Here is a 22,401-nt window from a genome sequence, read left to right as displayed (position 1 = left end):
CTCGTGAATATGTTCGTAAATAATAATAATAATAATTTTGATATTAAATTTATAGATTTTACACTCTACTTATGAAACATATAGATAAATATATTAAACTTATTTATTAAAATAAAATTATAAATTTTAATAAGAATATTTTAATTTTCTCTAAATATATAATTTAGTTTTATTAAATATTTAAATTTATAATTTATATTTATTAAGTTCGTTTAAGTTCGATAAAAGCTCGAATAAGCTCGTGAGTCATGAATATATTCGTTAAATAAAGACTCGATTATAAACGAGCCAAACTCAAATAGTCAAAAGTTCGATTCAGTTGGACTCGATTACACCTCTACTTTCAGGGCATGACAACAAGGATGCTCTTGCTCTCGTCTCCTCATTTGCAAGCAACTCTTCACAATTCTCTAAGAAAGTTATATGTACTCATCAGCTAATTATAAACATATGAGATTTCATCTACAATGGTGTGAATTTATCCTCTCATTAAATTACAAGCCAAATATCTCTGGATTTATAGTTTAAGCTTAAAGCAGTAAAGCTCCTCTCGAGACTTCAATGTATATTATTTAAAAAGAAATTTGCATGTCAATCTATGCGTCTCTTGGGTCATACTCTCTAGGTCTGCTACACTAGTGAAAATTTAAGTACTTTAAAATTAAAATATAAAAACATAACCAGTAACATCAAAGTCGCTTTGGCCGAGTGGTTAAGGCGTGTGCCTGCTAAGTACATGGGGTTTCCCCGCGAGAGTTCGAATCTCTCAGGCGACGTATTCATTTTTTAACAATTAATAAAATATTCTTTTTTGGTTAGGTATCTAAAAACATAACCAGTAACAACAACGTCGCTTTTGCCGAGTGGTTAAGGCGTGTGCCTGCTAAGTACATGGGGTTTCCCCGCGAGAGTTCGAATCTCTCAGGCGACGTAGTCACTTTTTAACAATTAAAAAAATATTTTTTTTGGTTAGGTATCTAAAAATATAACCAGTATCATCAACGTCGCTTTGGCTGAGTGGTTAAGGCGTGTGCCTGCTAAGTACATGGGGTTTCCCCGCGAGAGTTCGAATCTCTCAGGCGACGTAGTCGTTTTTTAACAATTAATAAAATATTCTTGTTTGGTTAGGTAACGCCCCGAGTCAGTATACCTACGCCCTACATGGCGCCGCTTCCTCGCCAAAGAGCAGGGAAAGGCGGACGCCACCCACGCCGACGCCGAGAGGATCATCGAACGCCTCTTGTGTCCCAGGTTTATTTTTGTTGATGTATTCGAAAGTCTTTCCACTTTAATCTTCGTAGGCTATGTTTTGATTCCGTGAGCTACCTGTAAAATCATCTGGCTCCATAACTTGTTTCCTATGTTCTTGCGTAAATCAGAGTTTTCATTGATGAATTTTAGTCAATTTTCATTTTATGCGATGGGAAATTTTGGAGTAACAACTTATAGGGATTTAGTAGCGATCCTATAGTTAAATGTTTTTTTTATAGCTTGAGGGGCTTAATAGCTTGCTATGATCTTTATTAATGGCATTATCAAAATTATAATGAACTTGTAGTTAAAATGATATTGGTTGGTGGGGATGGAAATTGTCATTGATGATGAATTTGTTTTATTTATAGTGTACACTATTTTTTTTTATGGCCTTTAGTTGTATAAATATAATTGCTGTTATAGTAAGATGTGGTATATAAAGCTGAACCTTTGACATCTTTTTGTATTTGATGCCTGTTGATATGAATATATAATCTGCTGAACTCTGCACTATCTATTGGACTGCCATATCTGTTGTATATATAGGTTAGTCACCTTGCAGTATACTCCTATAAGATGTGGTGATAGTATGTCAATTCTTGTTTGTAATTGCTTGTTAAGCCAAAATTGCATGATGCAGAATCTCAATTGCATGATGTAATTGATGGTTAAAAATGTGAATTTTTTTTTTGTTTTGTAGAACCGCTTGCATGATGCAGAATCTCAACTGTCACAGTTGAAAACTAGGAAACGAGATGAGTTTAACATAATGATATATTTAGTTAACTTCGTTCATTATTTTGGAATGATTGGTATAGTTTTATAGAATTATTTTATCGACTATTAGGATAAATTGAGAAGCGTATCTGGCCGATAGTCTAAGAGTTTAGTATCCTTTAGTTGCACATCTTATTTGGAGAAAATATTCCTACAAATACGCTATAGCTAGGATTGAACCACGGGTGCCTAGGTGATAATTTGGATATCTTACCGCGGCACCATAGTCTCGAGGACAAAATGATAAATCTAGATAGCCTCATTAACTAGCCCTGAGGTATTTGGTTTGACCCACAAAATTTTTCCACAAACCACCTGGTAAATAAGGAAGCGCTCACGATGAACGACCAATAAGCACAACATCCTTTGATTGCGCATCTCATTTAATAAGTTAAAACAAATGATAAACCCAGTTAACTTCATTGACTAACCCTGGGGTGACCGGTCTGATTCTACGAAATTTTTCCACCGACCACCAGAGTAAATCTAGGAAAACACATGGGGGCAGTTCAAGAGCTCAGCATCCTTTGATTGCGGTGGAGGAAAATTTTCTACAAATACGCCATAGCTGGAGATCAGTTAGCCTCATTGACTATCCCTCGGGTGACCGACTCGGCTCCACGGAAGTTTTCCATTGGTCACTAGGGTAAATCGGGAAATGCACGCGGCTGCCAGCCCAAAAGTCCATTATCTTTTGATTGCGCTCCCCATTTGGAGGAAAAATTCCTATAAATATACCATAGCTGGGAATCGACCCGTGGATGCCTGAGTAACAACAAAGATATCCTACCGCATCACCATAGCCCCGGAGACCCCATTTAATAAGTTAAAAAAATAATAATCCCAGTTAGCCTAATTGACTATCTTTGGGGTGACCGGCTTGGTCTCACTGAAGTTTTTCACTGACCACTAGAGTAAATCGGAAAGCGCAAACACACGCTGCAGCCAACCCAGAAGCCAGTATCATTTGGTTGTGCCTCCCATCTATAGGAAAAATTCCTATAAATATACCATAGGTGGAGATTGAATCATGAATACCTAGATGATGTTGGAATACAAACAATATGTTGTTGGTGCAATATCCCTCAGGTCAAGGCTGACCTGGTTGACCAAGCTTGAGTCTAGGTTTGGGTTTCGATGTTTGACAATACAAGACTTCGATGATATGGACAAGTGCAGGTGCAGTTGTTCATTTGGGGAGATTGTTTGGTGCAATTCCCCTCTGATCAGGGACTGATCAGTTTGGTTGGAGAAGAGTCAAGTAGGTCAAGGTTGACCAGATACTTGACTCGGAAGTCCTAACTGGGATGTTAGGCAGGTGAAAATCCTAGTGAGTGAAGTCAGGTGAAAGACCTAGTGAGTGAAGCTAGACAGTTTGAAAGTCCTGGTGAGTGAAGTCAGGCAGAAGGAAAATCCTGGTGAGTGAAGCCAGGTGAAAGACCTAGTGAGTGAAGCTAGGCAAAGAGAAAATCCTAGTGAGTGAAGCTAAGTGAAAGTCCTGGTGAGTGAAGCCAAGCAGAAGAAAATCCTGGTAAGTGAAGCTAGGTGAAAGTCCTAGTGAGTGAAGTTAGGCAGTTGGAAGTCCTGGTGAGTGAAGCCAGACAGAAGAAAATTCTGGTGAGTGAAGCCAGGTGAAAGTCCTAGTGGGTTAAGCTAGACAGTTGGAAGTCCTGGTGAGTGAAGCCAAGCAGATGAGAAGTCCTGGTGAGTAAAGCCAGACACGGGGAAAGTCCAGATGAGTCAATATTGACCAGACATCTGGTGAAAGTCCTGTTGGTCCCTTTGGAGGCCGGCAAGAGGGGAGGGGTGAATTGCCCTACAAAATAAAACCAAAAACCCTTCTCGGATATTCAACTAACTTAAAAGAACTTGTAATTAAAAAGGCAGAGACTAATTAAAACAGAAAATAGACACAGAGGAATTACTTGGTTTGCAATCAGAGGATTGCTAATCCAAGGCAAAGAAGGCGCACTAATTGATTCTCCTCTGGGCGGAGTAGCCTCTTACAGCGTTGAAAGCACAGAAAGAAATAACACAAATGAAAGCACTGAATTACAAGTAATTGTTCTTAATTGATAATTGCTTCTGTACCAAGGCTATATTTATAGCCTTGGTCGGGGCGCCTGGAAGGGTTCCGGGCGCCCTGGGGGGATAAAATTTATCCCCCAACGGTTGGATCGAGTCAAAGCTCGATCCTGTGAAAAAGTCACTTCCGGGCGCCCCGGAGGGTTCCGGGCGCCCCGGACAGCTCCGGGCGCCCCGGAGCCAAAAGTCAACCCAGTTGACTTTTGGTCCGTGCTCTCTTCTCCGGTTCAGCTCGCCTCTGGTCCGGGTCTTTCTGCTCCGGCTCCACTTGCTTGGGTGATCTCTGACATCCGGAATAGGGCTCACCCAAACCCATCTTCCGGTTTTCTCCTCGAGCAGCCTTCCTTCCCGGTTTCTCGTCCCTCGAACGCCGCGCACGTTCTTCTCGTCCACCGGTGTACTCTTCCGCGGACACCTCGTCCCTCGGACGCACCGAGCCCGTCGGCTCTCTCCCGTGCCGTCCTTCTCACTAGCCACGTCTTCCGCTCGACTTCCTGTGTTCCTAAGTTCCTGCACACTTAGACACAAGGGTTAAACAACGCATGACCTAGCTTAACTTGTTTGATCACATCAAAACACCTCGGGGTTCCAACAATCTCCCCCTTTTTGATGTGAGCAACCCAAGTTAAGCTAGGGAAAAAACAGATGCAATAAAAACAATTTATTTGTAATTAAGTCCAAAGATATTTCATAAAAAAGTTTATATACCTCCCCCTAGACTTAACATTCTTCTCCCCCTTTGATCACATTAAAAATAGGGGTTCTTTAAACAAGTCTAAGGTAAAAAAAATTTAAGTGAATTTTCATAAAAAATTTCTAAGGCAATTTTCAAAGAAAAATGTCTAAGACAATATTCAAAGAAAAAATTTTAAGTCAATTTTTTTTTAAAAAAAAAATTAAGTCAATTTCCAAAAAGAATTTCTAAGTCAATTTTCAGAAAATTTCTAAGTCAATAATTTTCAGAAATTTTCTAAGTCAATTAAAAAAAATTATTTTCCAAAAAAAATTATTATTATTATTATTTTTTAATTATAAATTAATTTTAAATATTTTCTAACACAAATTAAATAACTCTTTTAAAGCATTAGGTAAATTAAATTAATACTTTTTCAGTTAGTCAATTAAACTTTTCATTTCTGTTAGGATCGACGGTCGCGGCTAGAGAGGGGGGGGTGTGAATAGCCGCCCCAAATTCTTCGCGTTTCTTCCTACGATTAGGGTTAGCGCAGCGGAAATGAAATCGTAGAAACGAAAAGGAAGAAGACAAACCTCAAACTCGATGGATGTAACGAGGTTCGGAGGTGATACTCCTACTCCTCGGCGTGTCCGTAAGGTGGACGAGCCCTATCAATCCGTCGATGGATGAGTCCCCGGAGAACCGGCTAATAAATACTCCTTGTGGGTGGAGAAACCTCGCCACAATAGCTTGCAACAGCAATATGGAAATACAAAGAAGAGCAAGAACAAAATACACAATGAATGTACAAATACTCGCTTGCCTTCTCGTCGACTGAAGTCCCGGATGAAGCACCAACTTCACGGACGAATGCCAACAAGCAACTCAGTCGAAGAAGCTCACACGAAGCTTCGGAGTTCAGCAAAGCTCAAGAGCACAACTTTCAGAAGAACAACAGCTCAGTTCAGAGGAGGAAGAAGAAGAAGGAAGAAGTAGCACCTCTGTAGAAGCCCTCAGCCTCTTTTATACCTGCATCCACCTGCGAAGAAGAAGCCAGAAGACAGAAGACCGTTGTGAGCCAACGGATAGTTCTGGACCGATCAGGCTGAAGCCTGATGGGTCCAGGGCACCTCTGATCGGTCTTGGGACCGATCAGGCCCCAGTCTGATCGGTCCCCGGACCGATCCCACCTCTCTGTAAGAGAGGTGGCTGCGTCTCTGATCGATCGTGGAGACCGATCAGACTCCCTGCTGATCGGTCCCCAGACTGATCAGTTCACTCACAGAAAGTTGGCTCAACTCCTCTGATCGGTCTCCAGACCGATCAGATGACTTACATAACCCTTCTGTTTGTTATCTGATCGGTCACCAGACCGATCAGATACTCAGGCGTATCGCTGGATCGGTCACCAGACCGATCCAGGTTTAGAGCTCCAGCCCTAAACCCTAAATGGTCCTGAGAACGAGCTACCGAGCCCTCTCTTGACCTAGTCCGGAGAACGAGCTACCGAGCCCTCTCCGACTTCGTCCGGTCCAGAGAACGAGCTACCGAGCCCTCTCCGACTTTCCGTGCCAAGTCTCCAACTTGGTCTTCTCCGTGCCAAGTCTCCATACTTGGACTTTTCCCGTGCCAAGCTCCCTGCTTGGACTTTTCACCAGATGTCTGGTCAACCTTGACCCATCTGGATTTCCCTTGCCTGGCTTCACTCACCAGGACTTCCAAACTGCCTAGCTTCACTCACTAGGTCTTTCCCCTGCCTGGCTTCACTCACCAGGTCTTTTCCAAGCGCCTAGCTTCACTCACCAGGACTTTCTCCAACTGTCTGGCTTCACTCACCAGGACTTTCACTTTCATCTAGCTCCACTCACTAGGATTTTTACCTGGCTTCACTCACCAGGATTTCCCGACTGCCTGGCTTCACTCACCAGGACTTTCTCCAACTGCCTGGCTTCACTCACCAGGACTTTCACTTTCACCTAGCTTCACTCACTAGGATTTTCACCTGGCTTCACTCACCAGGATTTCCCGACTGCCTGGCTTCACTCACCAGGACTTTCCGAACTGCCTAACATCCCAGTTAGGACTTCCCAGTCAAGTATCCGGTCAACCTTGACCTACTTGACTCTTCTTCATCCAACCTGATCAGACCCTGATCAGTATTTCTCCGCATGGTCAACTGCACCTGCATTGTCCATGTCTACATGTCTTTCTGTATTGTCAAACATCGAAACTATGACCAAGGTTTACGCTTGGTCAACTAGGTCAACCTTGACCTACTGGAAATTGCACCAACAATCTTCCCCTTTTTGATGTTTGACAATACCTTTAAGTTAGGCTAATCCAATAGCCTCAACTTTCTTCATGCCACTAGGTAATGAAACATAAGTTATAACCTTACATTCTCCTTCTAAGAAGGCAACCTCCTTCTTAGATAATGAAGGCCTAACTTAAACCCTTCATTCTCCCCCTATTGGCACACATCAACAAACTCTCCCCCTGAAGAGTAAGTTATCGTTGTTCACAACTTCACTCGTTGTGATCAACAAACTCTTCCACTAACTCCAATGTTCTTCCTTGAACATTCTCTAGACATTCTCCATTCTCCCCCTTTTTGACACACATCAAAAAGAGTGAATCAAGGTCAAGAGTTTCTTCCTAATGAAAGTCCCATACCTTTCATTGATACCAACTTTTAATTTCCCCCTTGATACTAAGGTCAACAATTAACTTAGTGATAATCTCATATCACTCAAGTCTTTAGGAGTAAAAACTCCCCCTAAAGGTCAACTCCCCCTTGACCAATAGGTAAAACTCCCCCTAAAGGTCAACTCCCCCTTGACCATTGCACCAACAATGTCTTGGAGAGTTTCAAACCTTTAGAAATCTAAACTACCAACTTCCATAGCTGAAATTTCAGTCAACAGTCGAAAAATCAGCATTTGGCACGCTCTGATCGGTCACCAGACCGATCCACACTCTCCTGGATCGGTCTTAGTGACCGATCCACACTTTCCTTGACCGATCAGAATCCTCTCTGATCGGTCCACAAGTCTGATATCAGAATTTCTGATTTTCCTCCCGAAATTCAGAAACTCCTAGAAAATTCCAGAAAATTCCAAAAATTGTAAAACTTTGAGGATACATTCCTCATAACATATACTATAAAGAAAAAATAGTTTTCTATGAAAATAACTTTCATTTTCAAATCTTGATACAAAGTTCAAAAGATTTTGAAATAACTCAAAGTTAATCAATTTTTGTATCAACTTACTCAATGATGAATGCTATCACTAGAAAAGCTTCATCAAGGTTTTTCAAATCAACTTTGAAATGATTTTAAACCATTTAATTTAGGACCACAATCTTAGGGCTAAATGTACATGACTTGTACACAAGCTTTCCCTATGATCCTCAATTTCGAATTAGGCTCATCTAGGTACAAGAACTATGCACCTTGATCCTAACTCATGATCCTAATATCTCACACACATCTAAGGTGCATCAAACACATCCAAGTCAATTTTGATGTGAGATATGGGTTTAGGTCATCTTAGGCTAAGTTCTCATGCATTTTCTAAACAACAATTTGATCTCCATATCAAATTGTGTTTTTGTCCTTAAATCAAATTAATTGATTTTAAATGCAAAAGATGATGACATGGCATAAAATAGTATCATAAATGAAAACATGTGCCAATGTCATGATGTCATGGCATAAAGTGTGAAACTTAACTAGAGCATGACATATAAATAACTTAAGCATTATCATGACATTTCAAATGATGATAAATTAAGTATGATGTCATGACATGACATATGACAAACAATATATGGCAAATAACATGTAAAGGTATAGAAAATACCTAACTCTAGCCTTAGTTGCCATTTTTGATCATTTGGCCATAAAATCCATATTCCTAAGTGTATTAGACCTAAAATCATATACTAAGGATTTTTAGATCACTATGTGCCAATTAGATTGACTCTAGACAACTCCTCAAATATGATTGGCACATCCGAATCACCTTAGGAATAACTTTTCATTTCATTTTCAAGGCTTGATTACACCTTGAAAATTCCTAAAGTGCCACCTTCTGCCATGATTAGGTTAACTACCTATTCAAGTAAGATTGGCACACCCTAAACCATCTAGCGTGATGAAATCACGCTCCTAGGAACCCAAAACCTATTTGAGCTCATTGGGTTCACTAAATATTCACTAGGGATGACTTCCCTAGCAACCCTCCTAATGACCCTCCTAGGCTTTAAAGCCTTGGTCATTTGGGACTCATCAAGATCAATTCTAGGGGTGACTCCCCTTGTGACCTTGGTGATGGTCTTTCTAGCCCTAGGTCTTGTTCCATAATCAAATGGAACATTATGATAAGTGGGCTTTGATTTTTGACCCTTAGACCCTTGAGTTGACTTTTCTAAATTCTTAAGGGCCTTTTCTAAATTGTCAAGTCTTGACCTCAAGACTTGATTTTCCTTTTCTAATACCTCAAGTTTTAATTTGTCATTTTTCTTTGAGGTATACCTAGGCATATGTCTAGTTGTTTTGGGATTCCTACCTAGGTTTTCCTTAACCTTAGATGAGTTAATTCTAGGGTTGGTTTTTCTAGTATTGTCCTTATCTAGGCTAACATGTTTGGCACCTAAGCACGTGTATCGGTTACTATAGTTATCATGCTTATTATTATTGACAATAGCAATAAGGCTACTAGCATGCATCCTACTAGAATTGCAAGAATGTGCCTTAGAGATTACCTTAGGGTTTGCCTTAGCTCCCCCTATAGACATGCTCGGTGTCTTGTCCTTGTGAGGTTGCCTCCCCCTCGGACATTGGCTCCTATAATGTCCCCTTTGCTTGCATTGGAAGCACACCACGTGCTCCTTACCCTTGCGTATCGGGACTCCGGCTTTCTTGACCTTTGGCGCCGGTGGAGTCTTCCTAATCCTCCTTGGACACTTACTCTTGTAATGTCCATATTCCCTACACTCAAAGCACATTATATGTAATTTACTTGAAAGTAAATTGCTTGAGTTACCTAAGGTTGAGGATGGTTGTATGCTTTCTTCTTCATCCCTTCCGGAAGTAGAGGCTTCTTCTTCTTGCTCCAATCTTGAAGAAGAACTCTCCTCCTCCTCTTCCTTAGATGTTGAGTAGCCCTCAACATCTAATTCCTTACCTCCATGAAGTGAGCTACTTGACTCACTTGACTCCTCTTCATGACTTGAAGTGGAGCTCTCCTTATGGAACTTAGCCAAGTTGTTCCATAATTCCTTGGCATTGTTGTATCCACCTATCTTGAACAACATATCATTAGGTAATGAAAATTCAAGAATTTTCGTTACCTCATCATTGATCATGGATTGGTGGATTTGTCCCTTCGTCCACTTCTTCTTCTCGAGAGGTTCTCCTTCTTTATCCACCAGAGAAGTAAAACCTACTTGGACACAACTCCAATTAACTAGATTAGTCATAAGAAAATACTTCATTCTTACCTTCCAATATGCGAAGTCGTTGCGATCGTAGAAGGGTGGAATCGTGATGTCTTCTCCAAGTTGATCCATTCTCTAGCTTGTGCTCCCTCGGGTGTTAATCCGACGAAGAGCAACCTTTGCTCTGATACCACTTGTTAGGATCAACGGTCGCGGCTAGAGAGGGGGGGCTGTGAATAGCCGCTCCAAATTCTTCGCGTTTCTTCCTACGATTAGGGTTAGCGCAGCGGAAATGAAACCGTAGAAAGGAAAAGGAAGAAGACAAACCTCAAACTCGATGGATGTAACGAGGTTCGGAGGTGATACTCCTACTCCTCGGCGTGTCCGTAAGGTAGACGAGCCCTATCAATCCGTCGGTGGATGAGTCCCCGGAGAACCGGCTAATAAATACTCCTTGTGGGTGGAGAAACCTCGCTACAATAGCTTGCAACAGCAATATGGAAATACAAAGAAGAGCAAGAACAAAATACACAATGAATGTACAAATACTCGCTTGCCTTCTCGTCGACTGAAGTCCCGGATGAAGCACCAACTTCACGGACGAATGCCAACAAGCAACTCAGTCGAAGAAGCTCACACGAAGCTTCGGAGTTCAGCAAAGCTCAAGAGCACAACTTTCAGAAGAACAGCTACGCGAGAGGAGGAAGAAGAAGGAAGAAGTAGCACCTCAGAAGCCCTCGGCCTCTTTTATACCGCATCCACCGCGAAGAAGAAGCCGAAGATGAAGACCGTTGTGAGCCAGCGGATAGTTCTGGACCGATCAGGCTGACTTCAAGGTCGTCACCTGATCGGTCTTGGGACCGATCGAGCCTATCTGATCGGTTCCCGGACCGATCCCACCTCTGTAAGAGAGGTGGCTGCATCGATCGATCGTGGAGACCGATCGGACTCCCGCTGATCGGTCCCGATGATCCGGTTCCCACTCCAGTTGGCTCAACTCCTCGATCGGTCTCGGACCGATCGGATGACTTATAACCCTTCATTTGTTATCGATCGGTCACGCACCGATCGATACTCAGCGTCATTGGATCGGTCACCGGACCGATCCGGTTTAAAGCTCCAACCCTAAACCCTAAATGGTCCCGAGAACGAGCCGAGCCCTCTCTTGACCTAGTCCGGAGAACGAGCTACCGAGCCCTCTCCGACTTCGTCCGGTCCAGAGAACGAGCTACCGAGCCCTCTCCGACTTTCCGTGCCAAGTCTCCAACTTGGTCTTCTCCGTGCCAAGTCTCCATACTTGGACTTTTCCCGTGCCAAGCTCCCTGCTTGGACTTTTCACCAGATGTCTGGTCAACCTTGACCCATCTGGATTTCCCTTGTCTGGCTTCACTCACCAGGACTTCCAAACTGCCTAGCTTCACTCACTAGGTCTTTCCCCTGCCTGGCTTCACTCACCAGGTCTTTCCCAAGCGCCTAGCTTCACTCACCAGGACTTTCTCCAACTGCCTGGCTTCACTCACCAGGACTTTCACTTTCACCTAGCTCCACTCACTAGGATTTTCACCTGGCTTCACTCACCAGGATTTCCCGACTGCCTGGCTTCACTCACCAGGACTTTCTCCAACTGCCTGGCTTCACTCACCAGGACTTTCACTTTCACCTAGCTTCACTCACTAGGATTTTCACCTGGCTTCACTCACCAGGATTTCCCGACTGCCTGGCTTCACTCACCAGGACTTTCCGAACTGCCTAACATCCCAGTTAGGACTTCCCAGTCAAGTATCCGGTCAACCTTGACCTACTTGACTCTTCTTCATCCAACCTGATCAGACCCTGATCAGTATTTCTCCGCATGGACAACTGCACCTGCATTGTCCATGTCTACATGTCTTTTTGTATTGTCAAACATCGAAACCATGACCAAGGTTTACACTTGGTCAACTAGGTCAACCTTGACCTACTGGAAATTGCACCAACAATTTCGACACTTGGCTTCCAGGTCGTGGCGAGGCACTAGGCCTTCTTGGTTATTGGAGCAACAACCACTTCCTTAGACAAAGCCTCATAATGAAATTAGTCGTTTAATTTCCTTGCTGAAAATGCTAAGTCTAATTTTAAATTAAACAGGTTTTTGAAACCCAGTAGAGGTTCCTACCTACAGGGTTAACCAAGTATTTCCTAGGTACATAGATTTTTGATATATTTCTAATTTGACTTTGATGAAATCTATAATACCAATTTAAACCTCTATAATTTCTAAAAGTAGAAATATTTGAACTTTTATATTTTTTCAATCTTTCTATTTCTTCTATTAGTTTTTCATTTTCAATTTTCAATTTTCAATTTATTAAAATCCTCTATAAGACATGATTTTGCTAAAATTCTTTTCGTTTCCAAAATTTCATTTTTTAATTTGATATTTTCATTTTCTAATTTATACATGGATTTAGTCATTGCCTTAATGCCAGAGTAAAGTTGATCAGGGGGTAAGAGGCATACCTCACTTACCATATCAGACTTGAAGCCTGAATCTCCCCCTACTTTGCTGCCTTCATCTGAGGTCGCTCCCCCTTCATCGATGCTAGGTTCTGATGAGCTTTGCCCTTCGTAACTTGCCATCAGCGCTATCCCAGCATATTCTTGAGCTTCTGATTCGGATGAAGAAGTGTCGTCCCAAGTTGCTTTTAGGTTGTGTTTCTTGGGTGTCTTCATTTTGACCTTTTTGAGTTCTGGGCAGTCTTCCCTTAGGTGTCTCTCCTTCTGACACTAGTAGCACCGCACCTTTCTTCTACCTTTTTGATTCTTTTTATTTTGCATTTTAAATTTATTAGATCTAAAAAACTTTTTAAAGTTTCTTACCATGTACGCTTCTTGATCGCCCTCGGTGCCTGACTCGGGTTCATCCTTGTTGGTTGCGTTTAGCGCCATAGTCTGGGTTGTGTCCTTTGATGTCTCTGCACATCTAGTTTCATGTAATTCAAGGGTAGAAAAACATTCCTCTAATGTACTTACCTCCAAGTCTTTTGAGATGTAGTAGGCGTCGATGATTGAAGTCCACTCCGGAGTTCGAGAAAATGCGTTGAGCGCGTAGCGTATTGTATCCCGATTTGATACTGTTTCTCCGAGGTTCTCGAGACTAGTAATTAGTTCTTTTACCTTCGCGTGTAGACTGGCTACTTTCTCACCTTTCTCCAGACGGATGTTCATCAGTTTGTTGCGGAGGATGTCCCTTCTAGCGAGCTTTGCTTCGGACGTGCCTTCGTGGAGTTCCAAGAACTTCTCCCAAAGTTCTTTAGCAGATAAATAGTTTCCGATTAGGTTGACCTCTTGAGGCGGTAAAACGCTCAGCAGGTGATGTTCCGCACGGCTGTTTGCTACCGACTCATTTTGCTCCTTCTTTGTCCAATCGCTCTCTTCTTTTTCTTTTCCATCTTTATCTATTGGAGCTACAAAATCATATTTCATAATAAACCGAATTTCAAAATCTGTTTTTAGGAATACCTCCATACGACGCTTCCAGTCTGCGAAGTTCCCCTCGAATTTTGGTGGAACAATGCTTGGTCCGGCCATCTTTGTTGCTTCGATCAGCGGTTAGTCCTCCTGAAGCGCCTTGGCTCTGATACCACTTGTTGGTCCCTTTGGAGGCCGGCAAGAGGGGAGGGGTGAATTGCCCTACAAAATAAAACCAAAAACCCTTCTCGGATATTCAACTAACTTAAAAGAACTTGTAATTAAAAAGACAGAGACTAATTAAAACAGAAAATAGCCACAGAGGAATTACTTGGTTTGCAATCAGAGGATTGCTAATCCAAGGTAAAGAAGGCGCACTAATTGATTCTCCTCTGGGCGGAGTAGCCTCTTACAGCGTTGAAAGCACAGAAAGAAATAACACAAATGAAAACACTGGATTACAAGTAGTTGTTCTTAATTGATAATTGCTTCTGGACCAAGGCTATATTTATAGCCTTGGTCGGGGCGCCTGGAAGGGTTCCGGGCGCCCTGGGGGGATAAAATTTATCCCCCAATGGTTGGATCGAGTCAAAGCTCGATCCTGTGAAAAAGTCACTTCCGGGCGCCCCGGAGGGTTCCGAGCGCCCCGGAGCCAAAAGTCAACCCAATTGACTTTTGGTCCGTGCTCTCTTCTCCGGTTCAGCTCGCCTCTGGTCCGAGTCTTTCTGCTCCGGCTCCACTTGCTTGGGTGATCTCTGACATCCGGAATAGGGCTCACCCAAACCCATCTTCCGATTTTCTCCTCGAGCAGCCTTCCTTCCCGGTTTCTCGTCCCTCGAACGCCGCGCACGTTTTTCTCATCCACCGGTGTACTCTTCCGCGGACACCTCGTCCCTCGGACGCACCGAGCCCGTCGGCTCTCTCCCGTGCCGTCCTTCTCGCTAGCCGCGTCTTCCGCTCGACTTCCTGTATTCCTAAGTTCCTGCACACTTAGACACAAGGGTTAAACAACGCAGGACCTAGCTTAACTTGTTTGATCACATCAAAACACCTCGGGGTTCCAACAAGTCCAAGTAGGTCAAGGGAGTGACCGGATACTTGGCATAATGAGGAAAAGTCCAAGTGGGTCAAAGGAATTGACCGGACACTTGGTGGGGATCCTAGCAGGTCAAGAGTGACCGGATGCTAGGCATGATGAACCAACAGGTCAAGGTTGACCGGATGTTGGTTTGGGGGCTTGGGACTTGGTTTTGGGCAAAAATCAGCAGCTGGATCGATCAGCCGATCGATTGGCTAGAGCCCAATCGATCGACCGATCGATTGGGGTGTCCCCGCGAGAAGCCTTCGTCCCGATCGATCAGTGGATTGATTGGGAGGCAATCGCGAGCGCACAGTAGCCTGCTGGATCGATCAGTCGATCGATCCAGAGGTCCCAATCGATCAGTGGATCGATTGGGAAGCTGCGACTTGTCGCGATAAGCCCTGGATCGATCCAGGCATTTTCCGAGAGCACAGAGGCGTTCTGGATCGATCAGTGGATCGATCCAAAGCCTCCCCGATCGATTGGGAGCAATCCAATCGATCGGGATCCGACCGTTGGCGTCGTTTATAGCTGCAGGCGTTCGAGAACTTCAGCAGAGCTTACACGATTCATCTTCGATCTTCACCAGCGACTCCACAACATCTCTTGAGGTTCAGATCGCCAGTTCTTGAAGGATCTTGGAGAGACATCCAACTCAAGAGGCGAGAACACAAGAAGAAGGAAAAGCTAGGGTTAAGGTTTTTAGCTGTAAAACCTGTAAGATTTCTTGTATTTGTTGTTCCCTTTGTTTTCTTCTTGTATTGAGAGATTGTAAGGCTTCTCCACCTTTGGTAGTTACCATAAAGGAGTGTTATTCATAGTGGAGGGTGTGTGAGTGTGTGGATCCTTGGATTAGTCACCTCCTTTGGAGGTGGATACCAAGTAAATCTACTTGTTAGCGTTGTGTGAGTTGTTTCTTGTTCATTTCCGCTGCACATCTCTGAAGAAACAAGCAACGCCGACCACGAGCACGCGACGAGCTATTCCCCCCCCCCCCCCCCCCCCCCTCTAGCTACTTTTCGGTCCCAACATATGTTGCCGAAGATTTATGGGTATTAGTTGAATTTAAGCTACACTGAATTAAATTCAAATTACAGTCGTAGAATACAAACAATCTGTTGCCAGAAATTTATGGGTATTAGTTGAATTTAAGCTACATTGAATTAAATTCAACTTATAGTCGAAATGACCTGAGCGGATAATCTCAGGCTACAGCAGAGGCTGGTTTTTGTAACGTGCAGAAGATCAGACTAATTCATCGAGCAGGCAGACCAGAGCGGCAGGGCAAGTTTGCAGAGCGGCAGGGTAGGTCTGTAGAGCGGCAGACCAAAGCGGCAGGGTACGTCTGTAGAGTGGCAGACCAGATCGACAGACCAGAGCGGTAGGGCAAGTCTGCAGAGCGACAGACTAGAGCGGCAGGGCAGGTCTGCAGAGCGGCAGACCAGAGCGATAGACTAGAGCGACAGGGCAGGTCTACAGAGCGGCAGACTAAAGCAACAGACCAGAGCGGCAGGGCAAGTCTGTAGAGCGGCAGTCCAGAGCGGCAGACCAGATCGACAGGGCAGGTCTGCAGAGCGACAGACAAGATCGATAAGGCAGGTCTACAGAGTGGTAGACCAGATCGACAGGGCAGGTCTGCAAAGCGACAGCCCAGATTTGGCGAGTAGACTGGCCGATCGGGCGGATAAAGAGACCGACCGGGAAAGCTAACCGAGGCCTAGATTCGCCCACCTCCGGCTGTGCTTCGAGGCTTACAAGGGGCATCTGTTTCCCAGGATACAACGGTTAACCGTGAACTCCACCAAACACTGGTGGTCACGGCGAACTAAGTGGCACTCGATTGCTACCACAAGCACTCTGCCGAGCAGGAGTTGCACGACAGAGGAAGAGTTAATGATCTTAATGGTCATTATTAGCCGAGCAGTGAAACGACCACCGTTTCACTCGTTATTACTCGATCGGTTTTATTCTGCATTAATCTCAAATTTAATGCATCAGTTTCACAGCAACAAAAGATCTACGTGGCAAAATGTTAGTTGTTCCACTTGGGCAAATTTTGTCCCGACTGGTCCGGTATTCGTGTGCGCAGGTCGCGCTCACACACGAGTCAACTTGGTTCAGTGCAATTTAGGCCCTAGATTTGCACCCCCCTGCACACCCACACGTGAGAGAGAGTCTCTCCCCATGTATTTGTTCATATCCTCAATGTATGTGAATCAATATAAATCAACAAAAATACATCAAAACTTCTAATATGGACTAACGTCTGATTCATAATGAAATCTCTTTCTTCTTCTATTTTTATTCCATTTACTTATTCAAGATGATAATTTGAATATTCTACGACACGTACGAAACCCCATTTAATAAGTTAAACGTATGAGAATAAAATGAGTAGAATATATATATATATATAAAATGAGTAGATACCTTTCGTATTTAATATTCTGTTTGATTTCTATTTAATATGGAAATTTCTGTTGACTTTTACCTAACTGAAACAGGCTGCGCTTGACGTTTTATCTGATGCTAACAATATAACAGTGGAAGGAAGAGTGGAGGATGACATACCTCACCTCACCCTTGTTTGCTCTTTCAGCGTGGACGTGAGCCTCGAAGGGAATGCCATACTGTGTAGGAATGTCGATCAGCCCGGTAATATCGGTCGGGGGGGGGGGGGGGGGGGAAGAATTCTCGGGAAAATGTCGACTATCGAATAATTTGTCTTCCTGAAGCTATAGGATAAATGCCATTCTGCTTTAGCAAAATATTTTTCGTTGACGCTGCTTTGGTGGAGTGGCCACCGTGATTGGCTGTTCACTGTGCCTGGCATTTTTCAAGCATGTGGAGTTTCCCAGCATTTTGATTAGTATCCGAATCCTTACCATTACTAAATTTTGCAAATAAATAAGAAACATTTTTTTTAATGTATGCATATGCATTAAAATTGGTAGAATTTAAATATCAATAAATAACTACAACTTTACTTAATTGAATGTTAAATAGCTAAGAAAAATAACTGTAGGTATAATACTCGGGGGTTTTATCTACTTCATAGAAGCTGTTATAAATCTTGTAAGACCATCACCGTTCCAAGGAAGCATAGTATTTAAGCGATAATAAAAAATTTTGGTTTTCCAAACAATAAAAAGAACTCCAAACTTTTGGTCTCCCAAACAGTTTTAGTCTTGAATTTTGATGCAGCATTCAAACAAGATTCTCCAGATCAATACTCATTCTCACTTCCTCATGCTGCAATTTTTCTCTTGTTCTTCAAGCAAGTTCTGATCTCTGGGCTCATAGGACGCATTTGAGGCATGCAACCCACCAGATTGCTGCTGATAGCGTATCATCATCTGCTCGATTTTCTTTGTCAGTCCCGCCGACTGAAAAGTCTGTGCATATAAACAGAGAGAGACTTGAACTAGGATCAGCAAAAGAATTATTCCAAAAAAAAACAACTATTTTTCTGATGAAATAAGATACTCGACAGATTAAATGAAAAGAGTGGTTATTGATGGATCCTAGAAAGGCAAAACATTTGGTCAAGCGGACAGCTATGAGTTGGGTTGACACAACTACTATAATGAAAAGCAATATCAATCCTCTTCTGTTTGTACACAAATTAGTAGTTGTTTTCATGCTAAACGGTGACTATCTTCAGCAATATACTGAATTGAACAGGAACGCCTGGAAGAGAGCATGCTCCCAACAAAAAGTCAACTTCTGAATCATTTCATGATACATAATTAATAGCCTCCAAAAACTACAACAAGATCAACCAACATGCCACTTTGTTATAGCAAAAACAAATTCATCACAATCCGCAATCTAAAACTGGTAGAGATGTATGTGAGCTACAATTGCAAGTTGGTATCTGCAAATTATGATTTTGAGCAGTCTGCATAATTCAGTTGTACAGATAGCTATGCTAACAGAGCCAAATATACTCTTGTATTTTTATGATTTCGACAAAATGAGAGGAAATCCATTGATTATCCTTCTGCATGCTTTCTCTAGTCATTAGACAAGAAAAGAGCATCACTATAAAAACAAGAAGAGAGACAATTTAATTGTGATCTAAATTATCCTGCTTCAAGTGGAAAGACCAAGAATAGGATACATACACCCATTTCTCAAATTAGTATCCGAGCATTCAATTGTGTTTGTGTGGGTATTCTTCAAATCCTGAGGAAAGCTTTCGCTTTAAAACTAAATTTTGAGATTTTACTAATTTATCCACTCAAAACAATAAGCAACCAGTGAACACTATATTGCGGGAATCAGCCAGAAAGCAGAGAACTAACCTCACACAAATTTTGAGCATGTTTGAGCATTAGTCAAAATCTGATGCTCCCTCAGAGTCAGATAGTGGTAGCAGAGTGCATGCACCTAACATGTGCCCATTGAGACATACAAAACACTCAATGCTGTCATCATAAGCACCCAACCTGTTGCAAGCACTCCTAGGTATCATATTGGCCTGCAGCATATTCCACAATTTTGCCTTGCAATATGGGCACACCTGTGTCGGATGGAATTGGACCTGCCTATCAATAAGCATCTTCCTTACCTTCGACACGGAAAATGATTTGAACATGCCACGAAAGCTTCCTACATCACCATCATCTCCTTGATCAAGATGTTCACAAGGGTCTGACACATACAAGACGTCTGTCTTGCACTGTGGAAGAAGAAAGCTTTTTCCTGAAGTCCTAGAAAACCTAGTCCTGTAAACAAAGTGACCTGGGACATGGGCAATACTACAGATGCTGCTACCTGAACAATGAATGAGAAGCTTTCCAAGTGCTTTCCAGTTTCCATCAACACTGTGACTTCCACAGGACTGCAAATCCAGCATCATTTTTGGGGCCCTTGTTCGGCAAAACTCTTTCCAGAAGATGCACTTGGCAATTTCATCAAACCATTTGCAAACACAAGACATAACTGCAATCAATCTTGGGTTCCAGTTCAGATGCTGGAAGACAAGGTAGATTGCATCCTCACTCAAGTGACCCTTTGTGCATAAGCATGTAGCTGAGTGTGTGCAACGATATTGTTTCGGTACCAACATTTTATCAACAAGCATGTACAAACTACACTCCTGTTCCTCACTAGCAAACAACTGCCTGACTTTATCTCAGTAATAGAATAACCACTTAATTTTCTGAAAGAAAAAAAGAAGAATTAAGTATAAATCAATTCGCCATGAAAAACTTGCTGATCTAGGCATAGAAAGCTCAAGTAATATTCTTTCATCTACGGTTTGCTCGTATTGGAACCAGGTTTAGCCTAAAATTCATGAAATCGAAAATGATTAATACATTACCCAGAAGGTAAAACAATTATATCATACTGACATTTCTAAGAAATTAACATTATTATATATCACAATTCCATATCCTTAAAATTTTAAGCTAAAACATGACTTGGTTCATGTTATTGGTATGGTTTCAGCGCTAAGAAAAAACACAATACAAACAAATGAGAGCGAAACTGGAAATTCTCGAGAAATTTTCACACAGATCAGTACCCAAAATAGTATTAACTTTCATCCGGTTGATAAACGAGTACCAATCCCCATGGATTCACTCTTCAATCCTGGGTTGTGTTCTCACGAGGAAAACAAATCTTTTAACAATGGGAATGAAATCCAAAATACGATCAATACGAACAAAAAATCAAGATCTAAAGGCATCCGACTCGATAAAATATCCAACTACATGATTTCGAGCCCCCGATTTTTCCACAGGGTGATCCAACGATTACTCGACCCAAGCGATATTCGTTTTGCATTCATACTCCAGGAGGAGCCGGCCCTTGATTCTCAACCCCAAATCGTGCAAAACAAATCCAAATAGGGGATAAAAAAAGCATCACATTCAACGCTGCAAAAAGGCAAGCGAAATAGCCAAAAAGAAAAAGAAAGAAAAAAAACTTGTTTTCAAGAGAATCAGAAACAAAAATCTCTAACCCTAACGTAGAAGCCCCTCCTAATCCTCCCTGCTCTGCATACAGAAGCTCGGAAGAGGACAGCCGTCGCCTTTGAACCCTGGCCGGAGCACAGCACCAGGTCGAGAGACAGATCTATCTCATCGTTGCTTGCTTGCTTGGCGACGAAAGGAACAACGGGCGAAGAAAAAGCCACTCACGGAGCACGAAATCACGATGATGCCGTCCTACTTTGCCGGACACTTCTTCACCACGCAGTCCTTTTCCGAGGGCATTTCCGTCCAAAAGCTCGATCTTTACCACCCGATTTGTCTGAGACGGAGAGAGTGAGACGGAGAAGACAAGCAGGCAGCAGGGAAACTGAATCTCTCGATTCGCTGCATTGTCAAGGCACGCGCCCTTTATTTTTGGCCACTCAGGAGACGCCAGCCACGCGTTCAATTAGTCAATTACCTCTCACGGTCGAGGCGGAAGAGTGAGCCGGTCGATAGAAGGACGGCTGAGTTTTTCCAACAGCATCCAGGATTCAGACGAAGACGGAACTCCCACGTGTACAGACTACCGAAGGCCGAGTAAAACTTGTTCTCTTAAAATATCAGCCTTGAGTGTTGCCCGTTTATAATCGTCGGTTCGAATATTTAGAGCCACGACCTTTAATTAAAAGTTCAAGTTGACGATTTGGAATTATTATTCATTATTCATGTACGATTCATTAGGATAATTATATTATTTTTAAAAAAATTATCTGATATCAATGAATTTACTATGAGAAAAGATGATTACTAATTTCAATATCTCCGTTAATCCGTCTCAAAGATATATGACAGAGATAATTATTTAAAACCATTGATCTCTAATTAATTGTTTTAATTATATATATATATATATATAATTATCTGATAATGAAGAATAAGTGTATAGTAAAAAATATTAATTAGTTATTAAATAATTAATTAATATATAATAAATAATTATAGATTAATTAATTAATAAATATATATTTATTTTTTAATTAATAAAAATAATAATATAAAAAAGAAACTAATTATTAAATAATTAATTAACATACCAAAACATTAATAGTTGTAATGTAATTGGTTAGGATACTTATTTCTAATCTAAAAGATCATAGTTTGAATCTTTGCACCAACAATTTAATTTTTAAGATACATAAAAAATTTTAAAAAAAATAAAAACATAAATTTAAAAAAAAAAAAAAGTCGAACCGATGGACCCAACAGTTCAACGATTAATCTATGCTGGAACCTTAACCGGCCTCGCAAAATGTCGAGCTAGGTCCGCCCGAGATTGGGTTTACTTTAATGGTGGCAATTTATTATTTACTTCAATATCCAACAAACAAGATTGGATTTTAAATTACTTTTAAAGTTGAATAGTTATCTTACTACTTTATTGAGGAACTATACTTTACTGATTAATTTTAAATTTTGATAAAGCCCAAAATAAAATAAAATTAATGATTTTTTTTCATACTTAAAATAATTTTAAATTTTATTAATAATTTTTTCTGATTATAGTCATAATTCTTTTTAGTCTTATATCTTAGAATTGATAATACCGTAAGCAGAAAAATTTCTAAAAATATTTTGGACAGATAACATACTTTTCTCAGATTTTTTTTGTATTACTGCATGAGTCTGATGTATCCTTACTAAGTCGTTGC

At 41.7% G+C, this 22,401-nt stretch overlaps 1 protein-coding gene and 3 non-coding genes across 4 annotated transcripts; 3 read left to right on the top strand and 1 right to left on the bottom strand.

Moving 5' to 3' along the window:
- Window positions 1-694: 694 nt before the first annotated feature.
- TRNAS-GCU lies at window positions 695-776 on the top strand. Its single transcript has one exon. It is a non-coding gene; the product is annotated as a tRNA-Ser (tRNA).
- Window positions 777-849: 73 nt separating this feature from the next.
- Window positions 850-931, top strand: TRNAS-GCU. Its single transcript has one exon. It is a non-coding gene; the product is annotated as a tRNA-Ser (tRNA).
- A 72-nt stretch (window positions 932-1,003) lies between these two features.
- TRNAS-GCU lies at window positions 1,004-1,085 on the top strand. The gene has a single exon. It is a non-coding gene; the product is annotated as a tRNA-Ser (tRNA).
- Window positions 1,086-17,806: 16,721 nt separating this feature from the next.
- On the bottom strand, window positions 17,807-21,093 carry LOC121969467 (EID1-like F-box protein 2). Its single transcript, XM_042519597.1, has 3 exons — window positions 20,740-21,093; window positions 19,073-19,932; window positions 17,807-18,160 (listed from the first exon to the last, which is right to left on the bottom strand). Exon 2 carries the CDS (start codon window positions 19,852-19,854, stop codon window positions 19,102-19,104), a length of 753 nt encoding a protein of 250 aa, XP_042375531.1. The 5' UTR covers window positions 19,855-19,932; window positions 20,740-21,093; the 3' UTR covers window positions 17,807-18,160; window positions 19,073-19,101.
- Window positions 21,094-22,401: the final 1,308 nt, after the last annotated feature.

The sequence above is a fragment of the Zingiber officinale genome, chromosome 4A, assembly GCF_018446385.1.
Source record: "Zingiber officinale cultivar Zhangliang chromosome 4A, Zo_v1.1, whole genome shotgun sequence".
Classification (NCBI taxonomy): Eukaryota; Viridiplantae; Streptophyta; class Magnoliopsida; order Zingiberales; family Zingiberaceae; genus Zingiber; species Zingiber officinale.
The sequence above is the reverse complement of the archived record's forward strand: the minus strand, read 5'-3'. Positions and strand labels throughout refer to the sequence as shown.

Excerpts from the sequence above, each read along its gene's own strand:
- LOC121969467 (XM_042519597.1), bottom strand. The coding sequence starts at position 19,854 with ATGCTTGTTGATAAAATGTTGGTACCGAAACAATATCGTTGCACACAC.